Source organism: Biomphalaria glabrata, chromosome 7 (genome assembly GCF_947242115.1).
Source record: "Biomphalaria glabrata chromosome 7, xgBioGlab47.1, whole genome shotgun sequence".
Classification (NCBI taxonomy): Eukaryota; Metazoa; Mollusca; class Gastropoda; family Planorbidae; genus Biomphalaria; species Biomphalaria glabrata.
In genome coordinates this window covers 25,959,873-25,974,618 of record NC_074717.1, presented here as the reverse complement: position 1 = coordinate 25,974,618, position 14,746 = coordinate 25,959,873, and the positions used below count along the sequence as shown (strand labels likewise).

Below are 14,746 nucleotides of genomic sequence, written 5' to 3'. Positions count from 1 at the left end.
GTGTTGTTGTATGTTATGTTCCGTTCTAGAACTGATTTATAGTTCCCCAAACTTACTCGGAGGATCCACCAGTCTCTGCACAGGTTTAGCTGGGTCAATTGAACAATATCATTCAACAGTATGTCTTTCACCTGAAGGCCATGGGGCATATGTGTAATATCTCATGGAGACTTGAAATATGTTCTCAAAATAAATAAAAAAATAATTAAAAAGTAATTTTAAAAAATCGTATATTTCATGTCATTGTTTCAATTAGTTTGGAGAAAGAAAGGGGTATCTGGGTAAAGGTTACCGTGAGAAGCTTTTTAAAAGTATACATTTTTTATAAAGAAAATAATTTGACAAGCTTTATACTCTAACCACTAGGCCAGGGAAGGGTTCATAGCTATCTATTATTAGTTTCAAACTTTTTAAGCGACAAAGTTTAAAGGGGACTATTTGAACATATACCGCCACATCAGTCAAGTACAATTTTTTCCCTTGTTCGATACCTAACAAAATAATTATTTACCAATAATTAATTAACTAATTGGTTAATATTTTTTAAATTGATTCTTGTTTTGTCAGATACAAGAAACAATTGTGCTAAGTTGAGATTGGGGTGGGAGAAATAACGCGTTCAAACTTTTTACCAGACCAACAAACAGACAGAGTTAAAATAAGCTTTATAAAATACAATAGTTATACTTATAAACTCTTACTGTCTGTTTAATGAAGTCTATTGCCTGCTTACTAAAAAAAAAAGAAAAGCTAATTGCCTATTTAATGAGATACAATAAAACGTCGATTATCCAGAGTAATTGGGAATTCCAATGTAAAATATACAGGGGAACAAAGCGTCTAATAACCTCCCTGAATTGAGAGAACTAAGCGCTGATCTTTCTCTGCACACCAGCAAGATCCCTTAGATACCGTAGTGTACAACCAAAACAAAGGCAGTCCGGATATTTGTCTGTCCAGATAAATTCTACTGAATCGCCTATTTAGTCAATGGAAGACTTTTGCCTATTTATTCAGATAAAGCCTATTTACTAAGGTAAACCCCACTGTCAACATACTCAGTTGCAGCTCACACACTCATATAGGCCTGCAATGTAAATCAATGATGTGTCCGCAATGTTGTTCTTACAGATGTGTTAAGCTGATAGATGGATTTGAAAATATTGTATTACTTAAGAGAAACACAAAATCACACTTTGTTTTTTAAAACTAAAGAATTTTTTGTTAAAACTTTATCGGGAAACAATACCTGATCATTTGTAACGATAGCTAGACATTCCAGAGCATGCATTTATTACAGGAGGTCTGAGAGGGGCGCTCATTGACACAGAGGGAGCCGAGGGGAGTGTCAGGGTATTTAGATTGTCAGATGAAAAGTTTCGATTGCGAATGGGGTGCTGGGTGCTAGTCCCCCCCCCCACAGCCACACACACATACACACACCTGAGTGGGATGAGAGGGGGGATAAAGGGAGACTGGATATCTGCTCAGCCATAAACATATTTCGCCTGCATGATGGGTAACCCTGGCGTCAAGGGGCTGAACTCGTCCCGTCATCGGTGTCGGGTGATCGCTTTATCCCCCCGAAATAAAACCAGCAGTCGCGCCTCGCCGTCTCTCTGCGACTGGCAGTGTTATCACATTGTTGTCTGCCGTCACGTGACGAGGTGCTGGTGTAGATCAAGATCTTGTTCTTTGAAAAGAACTAAAAGGCAACTGTAACACCTTCTTAGCCTTGAGTTCATAGTGTCCATCTATTGTCTCCGGACCTGGACATCTTTCAAACTCGTCATTGTGCTTCTGCTCCCTCCCTCTCTCTCTTTCTCTCCCTCTCTCTTTCAAGTGGCAGACCACGTCTGATACAATTTATATAATAGTGAGTCCTTTGCTAAAACAACCCACTCGATAGCCGAGGGATTTTTCGGAGGACATAGATACCACATCTAGGGCTGAAAATTATAATTTAACAATGAAAATCATTTAAGGCTTTTAATATTTAGCTTATCATCTAATTCTGTATATATTTCACGTCACCTTAAATCTACATCTGGAATTCGTGGCTGCCTGGTGTTCGCTTCGGGCTCTCATCATTAGTTCCGAGTTCCCTATTGTCCTACAAGAGATTCGGGCTGGGACGTAGTCCTCTAGATTTGGGCTGGGACGTAGTCCTCTAGATTCGGGCTGGGACGTAGTCCTCTAGATTTGGGCTGGGACGTAGTCCTCTAGATTCGGGCTGGGACGTAGTCCTCTAGATTTGGGCTGGGACGTAGTCCTCTAGATTTGGGCTGGGACGTAGTCCTCTAGATTTGGGCTGGGACGTAGTCCTCTAGATTTGGGCTGGGACGTAGTCCTCTAGATTTGTTTTGGGCATTAAGGAACGTGTACAACTTATAAACAAAATACATTCGTACATTGTTTCAATAGTCAATTCGTCACACAAGGTCTGCTTTAGTTTTCAGTTATTGTTTTAGGGGAAGAGAGGGAGGGAGGGATGGAGAGAGAAAGAGAGAGAGAGTAGGAGGGATAGAGTGAGAGAGAGAGTAGGATGGAGAGAGAGAGTAGGAGGGATAGAGTGAGAGAGAGAGTAGGATAGAGAGAGAGAGTAGGAGGGATAGAGTGAGAGAGAGAGTAGGATGGAGAGAGAGAGTAGGAGGGATAGAGTGAGAGAGAGAGTAGGATGGAGAGAGAGAGAGTAGGAGGGATGGAGAGAGAGAGAGTAGGAGGGATAGAGTCAGAGAGAGAGTAGGATGGAGAGAGAGAGTAGGAGGGATAGAGTGAGAGTAGGAGGGATAGAGAGAGAGAGTAGGAGGGATAGAGTGAGAGAGAGAGTAGGAGGGATAGAGTGAGAGAGAGAGTAGGATGGAGAGAGAGAGTAGGAGGGATAGAGTGAGAGAGAGAGTAGGATGGAGAGAGAGAGTAGGAGAGATGGAGAGAGAGAGTAGGAGAGATGGAGAGAGAGAGAGAGAGAGTAGGAGGGAGAGAGAGTAGGAGGGATGGAGAGAGAGAGAGAAAGAGTAGGAGGGATAGAGAGAGAGAGAGAGAGATTTATACAAACATTCAGAAAAAAACAACAACTAGCGGCCTGCGAATTCATTTCTATTCGTCTCACGTACAAGCCCGTCTCGTCTTTCTCATCACCAAGGCTCGGTGTGTTGACGCCAGCCAATCAAAATGTTCAGTCCTGTTAATTAGAATTAAGGAAATAAATGATTGATTCAAATTGTCGCGGACACAACGTTAGCGTCAAACTACCTGCTGGTCGATGTAATCTATTGCGTAATGCTGACACAGAAACAAAAGATCTCACCTCCAAACGTTGCATAGATCATGATTCTGTGAGATGGTGAAGCTTGAAACGGTTTGGATCTGGGGAGAAGTAATGGAGTTGTGTTGAACTGAGATATATATATATATATATATATATATATATATATATATATATATATATATATATATATAGAGAGAGAGAGAGAGAGAGAGAGAGAGAGAGAGAGAATACGGAATGAGTTGCATGAGAAAAAGAAATCTGCCGTATTAGAGAAAAATTTGGAATTATTCGTATTATAAAAAAAAAAATTACAGTTGTCAAATGCCATACTGCAATGCCAAACTTTCCCTTGTGATAAAACGTTTACAGCCCAACCGCTTAGTCTGATACGCTGCTGCCTGCTAATATGAGCCCCTCTCCCGAATGACACAATATGTTATGTGTTGTTAAAACATATCGAGAACTTGTTCAACAAAGTTTATTCGGGAGTCGACAATTCTATGCACATGTGAAGTTTTCTATCATTTATTATTTAAAATGCTCTCCTGTCTTTCTTTCCACAAGACATCAGAATGTCCCAATGAACCCAAACACTAGTCTCAGAATGAACCCAAATACTAGTCTCAGAATGAACCCAAACACTAGTCTCAGAATGAACCCAAACACTAGCCTCAGAATGAACCCAAACACTAGTCTTAGAATGAACCCAAACACTAGTCTCAGAATGAACCCAAACACTAGTCTCAGAATGAACCCAAACACTAGTCTCAGAATGAACCCAAACACTAGCCTCAGAATGAACCCAAACACTAGTCTCAGAATGAACCCAAACACTAGTCTCAGAATGAACCCAAACACTAGCCTCAGAATGAACCCAAACACTAGTCTCAGAATGAACCCAAACACTAGTCTCAGAATGAACCCAAACACTAGTCTCAGAATGAACCCAAACACTAGTCTCAGAATGAACCCAAACACTAGCCTCAGAATGAACCCAAACACTAGTCTCAGAATGAACCCAAACACTAGCCTCAGAATGAACCCAAACACTAGCCTCAGTTTGCTTCAACAATGGGTGTGATTTATTTTTTAATTTCAATCCTATTTATTTATTTATTGTCCAGGTACCCAGGGATGGACATGAACGGACCAATGAGAAAAGCAGCCACAAGGGAGACAACAGGACCCCTTAAAGCTTGGTTGAACGAACACAAGAAAAACCCATACCCGACAAAAGCGGAGAAAATTATGTTGGCCATCATAACGCGGATGACCCTAACGCAGGTCTGCTAATTCCCTTTGGTCAAGTTAACACTGAACCGATACCAGCCAGATCAATCGTCATAGAAGGCCTGAACACTGACCTGCGAGGTCGCAACTTGTGGGCAGTTTAGACCTTTAGCTCGTTGCTACGTACAGGTCTGACTTCACGACCTGTGATGTCACAACGAGCTATTGGTCTAAACTACCTACAAGTTGCGACGTCGCAGGTCAGCGTTTAGACATTTTGTAACAATTAGTCTCAATGGTCAATCGATTTAGTGAACTATTATGTGATCAGACATATGTATAAGCACGATATAATGGTTTATAGTGCGTTAAATTTAAGTACTGTTTTGTTTTCATGCTTATATTAGATAATAGTATGGAACAAGAATTAACGAAACTTTATGAAGACTCGAGGACCCCACCAAAAGGTCCTTGTCTAGGACCCCACCAAAATGTCCTTGTCTAGGACCCCACCAAAATGTCCTTGTCTAGGACCCCACCAAAATATCATGTCAATGGTGCACTAGGTTGATATTTGTTTATTTTTTTCAAATAATGTAGATGGGCCCTAGGTAATTATCTTTGAATAGTGACATGTTTCATATTGAAAAAAAATATATCAATGCTTTCTGAATTCTGCTGGTCAACAGGTGTCCACATGGTTTGCTAATGCCAGACGTAGGCTCAAGAAAGATAATCGTCTTAGCACAGGGGAAGGAGAAGACGATAGCATCGGTCTGGACAGTGATCGTGAAGGCGATTCGGACAGCGTGTCCATTGATGTGGCTGTCGGTACCAATATGTCATACAGAACAGAAGGTCAGTTGCTACTAGAAATGCTGATAATGAGAACAAGTTAACGAAATAGGAGAGGGGGGGGGGTATATTGTATACTGTGTTTTTTTCTAAAATTTGAGAGCTTCACTATGTCTTTCTAGTACATCGAGTGATGCCGTACTTGTTAGCAGCATATGAGCGCTGCACTATGTCTTTCTAACATACTAGCCCTACACTTCCTTCAGTGCAATAGAACTCTGCACTGCCCTCTCTTTTCTCTTAATATTCTACCAGGTTCGCACCAACTATTTTATTTTCAGTGTTAATACCTAGCTATCTGACCTAAAATAACAAAAGACATCACGGTTCCTTATATCAAATCTGTCTGTCTGTCTATCTGTAAAAAGTGTGTACACGTTATTTCTTCCACACCTATTCTCAGATCAAGTTGAAACTTTATTCATTCTAATTAGTCAATTAATTACTGGTAACTATTTTATTTGATACCAACAAGAGAAAGTAATCCTTCAGTATTGACATATGTAGCTAAATTTGTTGGGTTTAGTCCCCTCAAATAATTGTAAACGCTATTTCTCCTTCACGCACACTCCGATCAGTTTGATACTTTAAACAATTATTTATTGTAGGCCTACCTAGCAAACAAAAATCAATTTAAAAAAAAATACACAATTAGTCAATTAATTATTGTTAATTATTATTATGTTTTATATCGCATAAGGGAAATAGCTTGTAAATTATTGATAGTTATATTTTTAAGGGCGGAGTTCTTTCCCTTTATATAAGCTTTGTTGTTTTTTTTAAAGGATTTTTTTCCTCATTGAGCTATTATTTAGAACATTATCCAATGAGATAAGACTGCTTACATGTCATTCCAGTTGGTATTACTTCAAAACCTCTGACCTGTTCATTTTGTTATCAAATAAATTAGATGCCCTTATAAACTATGTGAATTAGTACGTCAGATGGTATGTGGGGTGGTATGTTATATGGTATGTGGATGGTACCTTGAGGTCCCAATGAGTGGCCGGCCGCATTCTGCTGGGTGGGTCAGGTTACCTGAGCTGTGGTTCGCGTTACATGGGGTGCCCCCCGACGACAAATCCTGTCGCCGCCTGCATGGCTTAACGATCGCCCTGTAAATCTCCACTTCCCCCCCCCCTTTTTTTTTGTACCACCGGCTAATGTGACGTGTCAAATACGTTCCAGGATAAATGACTCGTCCATCGGACTTAATTTACCGCCACCTCTCCTCAACTTACCCCCTTCCCCGCCCCCCCCCCTCCGCCACGCACCCTGCTTCATTTCCAGTGTGGTTTTCGAGGACAAGACGCCATTCGCCCGCCCCCAGCACTCGGACATATTTTGTCTTTATTTTCACTAATGGAAGATCGGATGCCATGTTTACTGCGGGATTGTTTGTCTTGAACAGGAGTTGATAGAGTTAACAGTTAGTTCACCTAACTCCCCCCCCCCCCGTTACCCGCCCCACTGTGCTCTTAGAGAGACATCACAGCTGGGAAAGACAAGAACAAATGTTGCTTAGTTTCGTTTTAATTTTTTTTAAAGGACAAATTCTGATATCGAATTACTTTTTAGCTAGACATCTTATTTATAAGTACTTCTTATTTCAAAGTACATCTTATTTCAAAGTACATTTTATTTCAAAGTATATTTTTTAAAAGTACATCTTTTTTAAAAGTACATCTTATTCAGCAAGACATTTTATTCATCAAGTTATCTTATTTAGCAGTACATCGTTTTAGAAGGGCACATCTCATTAGCAGAACACTTGAATAGTACCAGTTTCTCTATTTAGTTCTAGCTAGTTGAATAGTACCAGTTTCTCTATTTAGTTCTAGCTAGTTGAATAGTACCAGTTTCTCTATTTAGTTCTAGCTAGTTGAATAGTACCAGTTTCTCTATTTAGTTCTAGCTAGTTGAATAGTACCAGTTTCTCTATTAAGTTCTAGCTCATCTTTCTATGTATTTAAGTGAGCTGCTGACCGGGGAAAGTGGAGGGGTTAGGACAACTGTCAAAGCGAACTTCGACGAAAGTCAAGGGGCAGGGAGAAAGAACAACAAAAGTTAGTCATGATATATTAATTCTAAAGTCACCAGCCTCTAGCAGAATTCTAACATGAAACCCAAAGCTCAGCAGTCTGGCGCATTATCCTCGCCACCATAAAATCAATGAAAGGAGGTTATATAAGTTCCCCTTCCAGACCTCGCGTTCTATAGGGCAGAGGATGTTAAGGTCATCTGTTATTCTGGCCAACGGTTACCGAGCAGGGTGTTATGTGACCAGCACAACGACCAACCGCCTTTACTTTCCCCAACTTACGTCAGGTACACATTAGAGTTGGGTGGACTCAGGGGCGCCCTAAAATCCCGAAATTCAAAAAAAATCCCAGTCTTCACAGAGATTCAAACCAAGGACACCAGGTAAGGAAGCCAAGCGCTTAACCACTCATCCACCGCTTCCCCGGAGTGGAGGTTATGAGACACTGTAATTAGCTATGACCAGAAACAACTTAAGGAGTCAAAGACGTTAAATCATAATAACATCATCCTGAGATACAATGTTGAATATAAAATATTTCAATAGCGTGTCTACAAAATTCAATATAACAGAGAAATAGTGAGGACCATTGCGCGCAAGAAAGTCCCAAGATAAAACTTGATACTCCACATTCTACAACAACACACGCACTAGCAGTAACACAAGGAGCAGATCACTACCAGCCAGACTCCACCCCCTCCTCCTTACACCAACATAAAATAAAGGAAAAACTCATCTCTGCGATACGTAGTGTTAACTAGTCCTTCATTGACTGACCCAAAAGTCTCGTGCACACAGGACTCCAATCCTGAGGGTGATGTGAGGCCAACACAACGACCAACCAACTTGACTTTCTCCAGCTTAGGACGGAGTCAAAGATCCTTTCAATCGGTTGTCGGGTGCATGACCGCCTGTAGTGTCAGAACATTTTGTTTCATTGGTAGTTGCAAACAAGAACCAAGGGCAAGTCACTGTGACCTTTTTTTTATAGGAGAAATAGAGACGGCGGAAGGTGATAGCTTTTAAAGAGAAGAAAAAAAAGTCTTAACTTGCTCTCTGTTAAAAAAAAGTCTTAACTTGCTCTCTATAAAAAAAAAGTCTTAACTTGCTCTCTATATAAAAAAGTCTTAACTTGCTCTATATAAAAAAGTCTTAACTTGTCTATATAAAAAAGTCTTAAATTGCTCTATATAAAAAAGTCTTAACTTGCTCTCTATATAAAAAAGTCTTAACTTGCTCTCTATATAAAAAGTCTTAACTTGCTCTCTATAAAAAAAAGTCTTAACTTGCTCTCTATAAAAAAAAGTCTTAACTTGCTCTCTATATAAAAAAGTCTTAACTTGCTCTATATAAAAAAAGTCTTAACTTGCTCTCTATAAAAAAAAAGTCTTAACATGCTCTATATAAAAAAAGTCTTAACTTGCCCTATATATAACAAAGTCTTAACTTGCTCTATATAAAAAAAAATCTTAACTTGCTCTATATAAAAAAAGTCTTAACTTGCTCTATATATAAAAAGTCTTAACTTGCTCTCTATATAAAAAAGTCTTAACTTGCTCTCTATAAAAAAAAAGTCTTAACTTGCTCTATATTTAAAAAGTCTTTACTTGCTCTATATAAAAAAAAGTCTTAACTTGCCCTATAAAAAAGTCTTAACTTGCTCTATAAAAAAAGTCTTAACTTGCTCTATAAAAAAAAGTCTTAACTTGCTCTATATAAAAAAAGTCTTAACATGCTGTATATAAAAAAAAGTCTTAACTTGCTCTCTATAAAAAAGTCTTAACTTGCTCTATAAAAAAAGTCTTAACTTGCTCTATATAAAAAAAGTCTTAACTTGCTCTCTATAAAAAAAAAGTCTTAACTTGCTCTCTATAAAAAAAGTCTTAACTTGCTCTATATAAAAAAAAGTCTTAACTTGCTCTATATAAAAAAAAGTCTTAACTTGCTCTATAAATAAAAGTCTTAACTTGCTCTATATAAAAAAAGTCTTAACTTGCTCTATATAAAAAAAAAGTCTTAACTTGCCTATAAATAAAAGTCTTAACTTGCTCTATATAAAAAAAGTCTTAACTTGCTCTCTATAAAAAAAGTCTTAACTTGCTCTCTATAAAAAAAAGTCTTAACTTGCTCTATAAAAAAAAGTCTTAACTTGCTCTATAAAAAAAAGTCTTAACTTGCTCTATAAAAAAAGTCTTAACTTGCTCTATAAAAAAAAGTCTTAACTTGCTTAATAAAAAAATTTCTTAACTTGCTCTATAAAAAAAAAGTCTTAACCGCTCTCTATAAAAAAAGTCTTAACTTGCTCTCTATAAAAAAAAGTCTTAACTTGCTCTATAAAAAAAAGTCTTAACTTGCTTAATAAAAAAATGTCTTAACTTGCTCTATAAAAAAAAAAGTCTTAACTTGCTCTCTATAAAAAAAAGTATTAACTTGCTTAATAAAAAAATTTCTTAACTTGCTCTATAAAAAAAAAGTCTTAACTTGCTCTCTATAAAAAAAAGTCTTAACTTGCTCTCTATAAAAAAAAGTCTTAACTTGCTCTATAAAAAAATTCTTAACTTGCTCTATAAAAAAAAGTCTTAACTTGCTCTCTATAAAAAAAAGTCTTAACTTGCTCTATAAAAAAATTCTTAACTTGCTCTATAAAAAAAAGTCTTAACTTGCTCTCTATAAAAAAAAGTCTTAACTTGCTCTCTATAAAAAAAAGTCTTAACTTGCTCTATAAAAAAAAGTCTTAACTTGCTCTCTATAAAAAAAATTCTTAACTTGCTCTATAAAAAAAATTTCTTAACTTGCTCTCTATAAAAAAAAAGTTTTAACTTGCTCTCTATAAAAAAAAAGTCTTAACTTGCTCTATAAAAAAAAGTCACTTTAAAAACTATGAGTTCCATCCCCAACTTGACACTAGCTCTAGGGAGGAAGAGGCTTGGTCAAGGATTAACAAAATGAATGACTTTCTACCCCCAGTGGACTTAAAGCAGCAGCTGGAAGATGAACGAGTGTTAAGGGGCAGGGAAGAAAAGGTGGACCACAAGATGGACGATAAAAAAGATACCCGCGTGGGGCGTGTCCCACGAAGGCGCCCTAATGACAGACTTGTAGAGCCCACAACAAGCATGTTGAACCTTTTTTTTTCAACTTTTCCAACTTTTCAACAATTTAATAACAACTTTACCCTTTGTGTCATGATGACACAGCAGAGAGAAATACATATATAAAGATCATAGTGTGAAGGGGGGGGGGAGAGGGGTGGGGGTTGTTTGGTTTAACGACGAGAGAAAGAAACAGGAGCAGACTGCAGAGAGAGAGAGAGAGAGGGAGAGACAGAGAGAGACACACACACACAGAGACAGACAGCGAGAGAGACAGAGAGAGTTAGGTGGTATATGTCTGTAAGATGACACGCCAAGCTACTGCACCACTAAGTAGACAAGTTCATTAAGATGTTACCTTCTGTTACTAATGTTCAAAGTGATGTCTGTTTAGAAAGTGTGGCTGTGGTCAACCAGTGGTATTTATTCAATGGGGACTTATTTACTTAAAAATACGTCACGTGGTTATGGTCTTATAAATGACAATAGTGGCAATGTCTTCCTACAGTAAAATGTAGATCTAGATCTAGTACTAGCCTAGATCTATTAGATCTACTAAACAATCATATCAATCAGGGAATGAATGTAACATACTTTTTATTAAACATGTCTAAATCTAGACTATTTTCACATTCAAATCAACGAGGCCATAAAATGTAAGCAACACTACCACATGACATGAAAGACCTGGGGAACAAGCCCATTGAATGGGTATCACTCTAGAGTAGAGTACACTTTGAATACAGTATAGATGCAACAGTCTCTCACTGCAACAATCCTGTACTATATAATGTGAATAATTATTTTTAATTCATTATTCCATTAATTAACCTTTTCCTTAATTTCAGGCAAACTGTCAAGTGAAGGGGAGGCAGAGCACGACTCATTCTCAGACATTTCCGACGATGAAAATGATGATTTCCGCCACCTATCACGTGATTTAAATCAACCAATCGCCTCCTCGAACAGAGTACCCTCACCGCCAACGAATTCTATCCAATCAGAAGATTGCACAAATTCTTCCAGGCCACTGTCCAGTCCCACCTTACAACAAGCCACGAAGAAACCCAAACCAAAGATTTGGTCCATTTCTCACATTTTGGACTCTTGAAAACGCATCGCGAATGGTTAACAAGCTCTTTAGTGGGAGATTTCTTCCCAGAGTCTTGACTTTTTTTTTGGCAGCAGAGGAGTAGCTTCACAATGGACCCGTCTCCCCGAATGCATTGACTTTCAACAACTACACACGATGCTGGGCCCTTAGAAAGAGCCCAAACTACGAAGGGTTTACCAGAAAACATTTCTGATGATCTAATATTTGTTGAGTTTTAATGGTATCTGCTCAGCATGAGACGTAGACTTACAGCACTGTGCATGCAGTACATTTGTTTATTATAGAGGAGGACTTAGTGCTAGACAGTACTGCTATATATCTTGTATAATTCTAGCTTTTATCCACCTGCTGCCCCCATTGATTTAGTTGTTTCACAAGTCTTTTTTACCTCCTTTTTTTCCCCTCTCCCTCCTCTATAATTTGTAGTCCCCCCTCTTCCATTTTTTAAAAATGTAGTAACACTACATCTAAGTTCATTACATTTGTTTTGTGAACACTGAAAAGTTTGCAAGCTCGTTTATTCATTAATTATAACACACACACCCTCTCTTTTTTAATTTCTCATTTCTATAACTAACAAGGGCAATAAATGGAGATTCTATAATATACCAATTTGTATTTTATTAGAAACAAATCGATCCGGAACTAGACCATGTTTTTCTACTTCATTATTATAGACGTTGCAATACACACGAAAAGTTCCGAGTTGTCCCGAGTACGAACCCCATCCCGCTTCCCTCCCTTGCAGTCTTGTAGATGGGGATATTTGAGTAAATAGCTCCAAGATTGGCATAAAAAAACAGTGAAGATGGAAATTATATTACTCTAGATATTTACTCATACACAAGTCTAAAATCTCCTCGCGACGACGATCGTCGGTCGCCCTGGTTTCACCAAATAGAACCCGTTTCAATGTCGTAATACTTTTTACAAAGCAAAATGTCTTCTACCTTTTTGTTATAGGATCAGATCAAAGGCAGCAGGTACAAAACACCTAGACTTGTAGACGGCAAGACTTTCGACTCAATGATTGACTCTTATATTACTTCATACTATTCTTTTTTGGTCTCTATATAATGTCCAATATAGTATGGTATCTATCAGATGTCAAATACTATGTCATTCAATCATGTCTTCTAAGAAATGTCAAATTGTATGTCATTCAATCATGTCTTCTAAGAAATGTAAAATTGTATGTCATTCAATCATGTCTTCTAAGAAATGTCAAATTGTATGTCATTCAATCATGTCTTCTAAGAAATGTCAAATTGTATGTCATTCAATCATGTCTTCTAAGAAATGTCAAATTGTATGTCATTCAATCATGTCTTCTAAGAAATGTCAAATTGTATGTCATTCAATCATGTCTTCTAAGAAATGTCAAATTGTATGTCATTCAATCATGTCTTCTAAGAAATGTCAAATTGTATGTCATTCAATCATGTCTTCTAAGAAATGTCAAATTGTATGTCATTCAATCATGTCTTCTAAGAAATGTCAAATTGTATGTCATTCAATCATGTCTTCTAAGAAATGTCAAATTGTATGTCATTCAATCATGTCTTCTAAGAAATGTCAAATTGTATGTCATTCAATCATGTCTTCTAAGAAATGTCAAATGTCATTCATGTATTGGAATGTCGACATAAGCTCAACTCAATGTAAAATACAAATATTGCAATAATAATGTTTATCGAGTTTGCTAATATTGTTATTATTATTATTATTATTATTATTTTTATTGCATTAATCTTTAGATCGTTATTGTCTTGTAATTTAAATAGATTTCGATTAGTCATTTTCACTACTGTTCAACAGGTTCAATCATGATTGCATCTCAATCACAGTTCCTTCTTAGGATAATAAATGTAATGGCTCTATGTATAGGGGGCGCAGCTGAGTGGGTGAAAACATGGCCACTATCACCACCATACCCCTCCACCCACCCCCACCCCCACACACATAACATGTGGCTAAAAGAAACGACTTTGAGTTTAGACTAAAACTATTAGGTAGTGGCAGAAGTTTGACAGAGGCGTATTGAGCGAAACTTGCGCCCGGTGCAAGGTACTTTATTAGCGCCCCCATCCCTCATTTACCATGAACATATAAAGGCGCCTCTCTGCGGGTAGCACCCGGGGCATCGTGCCCCCTTGCCCCCCCTCACTAGGCCTCTGGGTGAAAACCTTACTTGATATAAAGAATGTCACGCCTCCTTTGTTTTTCAACCACTACCATGAACCACTTTTCCCTCTGTCTATGTTTACATCTTGAGTTTGTTTCATTAATAAATATATTGTACAGAACATAAACATCTTGAGTTTGTTTCATTAATAAATATATTGTACAGAACATAAACATCTTGAGTTTGTTTCATTAATAAATATATTGTACAGAACATAAACATCTTGAGTTTGTTTCATTAATAAATATATTGTACAGAACATAAACATCTTGAGTTTGTTTCATTAATAAATATATTGTACAGAACATAAACATCTTGAGTTTGTTTCATTAATAAATATATTGTACAGAACATAAACATCTTGAGTTTGTTTCATTAATAAATATATTGTACAGAACATAAACATCTTGAGTTTGTTTCATTAATAAATATATTGTACAGAACATAAACATCTTGAGTTTGTTTCATTAATAAATATATTGTACAGAACATAAACATCTTGAGTTTGTTTCATTAATAAATATATTGTACAGAACATAAACATCTTGAGTTTGTTTCATTAATAAATATATTGTACAGAACATAAACATCTTGAGTTTGTTTCATTAATAAATATATTGTACAGAACATAAACATCTTGAGTTTGTTTCATTAATAAATATATTGTACAGAACATAAACATCTTGAGTTTGTTTCATTAATAAATATATTGTACAGAACATAAACATCTTGAGTTTGTTTCATTAATAAATATATTGTACAGAACATAAACATCTTGAGTTTGTTTCATTAATAAATATATTGTACAGAACATAAACATCTTGAGTTTGTTTCATTAATAAATATATTGTACAGAACATAAACATCTTGAGTTTGTTTCATTAATAAATATATTGTACAGAACATAAACATCTTGAGTTTGTTTCATTAATAAATATATTGTACAGAACATAAACATCTT

General features: G+C 36.8%; 1 protein-coding gene across 1 annotated transcript in view; it reads left to right on the top strand.

The window, feature by feature from the left end:
* The window catches only part of LOC106060567 (iroquois-class homeodomain protein irx-1-B-like), a 48,142-nt gene extending 33,874 nt beyond the window's left edge, over positions 1-14,268 (top strand). The window contains exons 5-7 of the mRNA XM_056036147.1: positions 4,393-4,552; positions 5,188-5,356; positions 11,335-14,268. Of these exons, the coding sequence (XP_055892122.1) occupies positions 4,393-4,552; positions 5,188-5,356; positions 11,335-11,597 (592 nt within the window). The 3' untranslated portion in view covers positions 11,598-14,268. The remainder of the gene's footprint in view (positions 1-4,392; positions 4,553-5,187; positions 5,357-11,334) is intronic.
* The last annotated feature ends 478 nt before the right edge of the window (positions 14,269-14,746 follow it).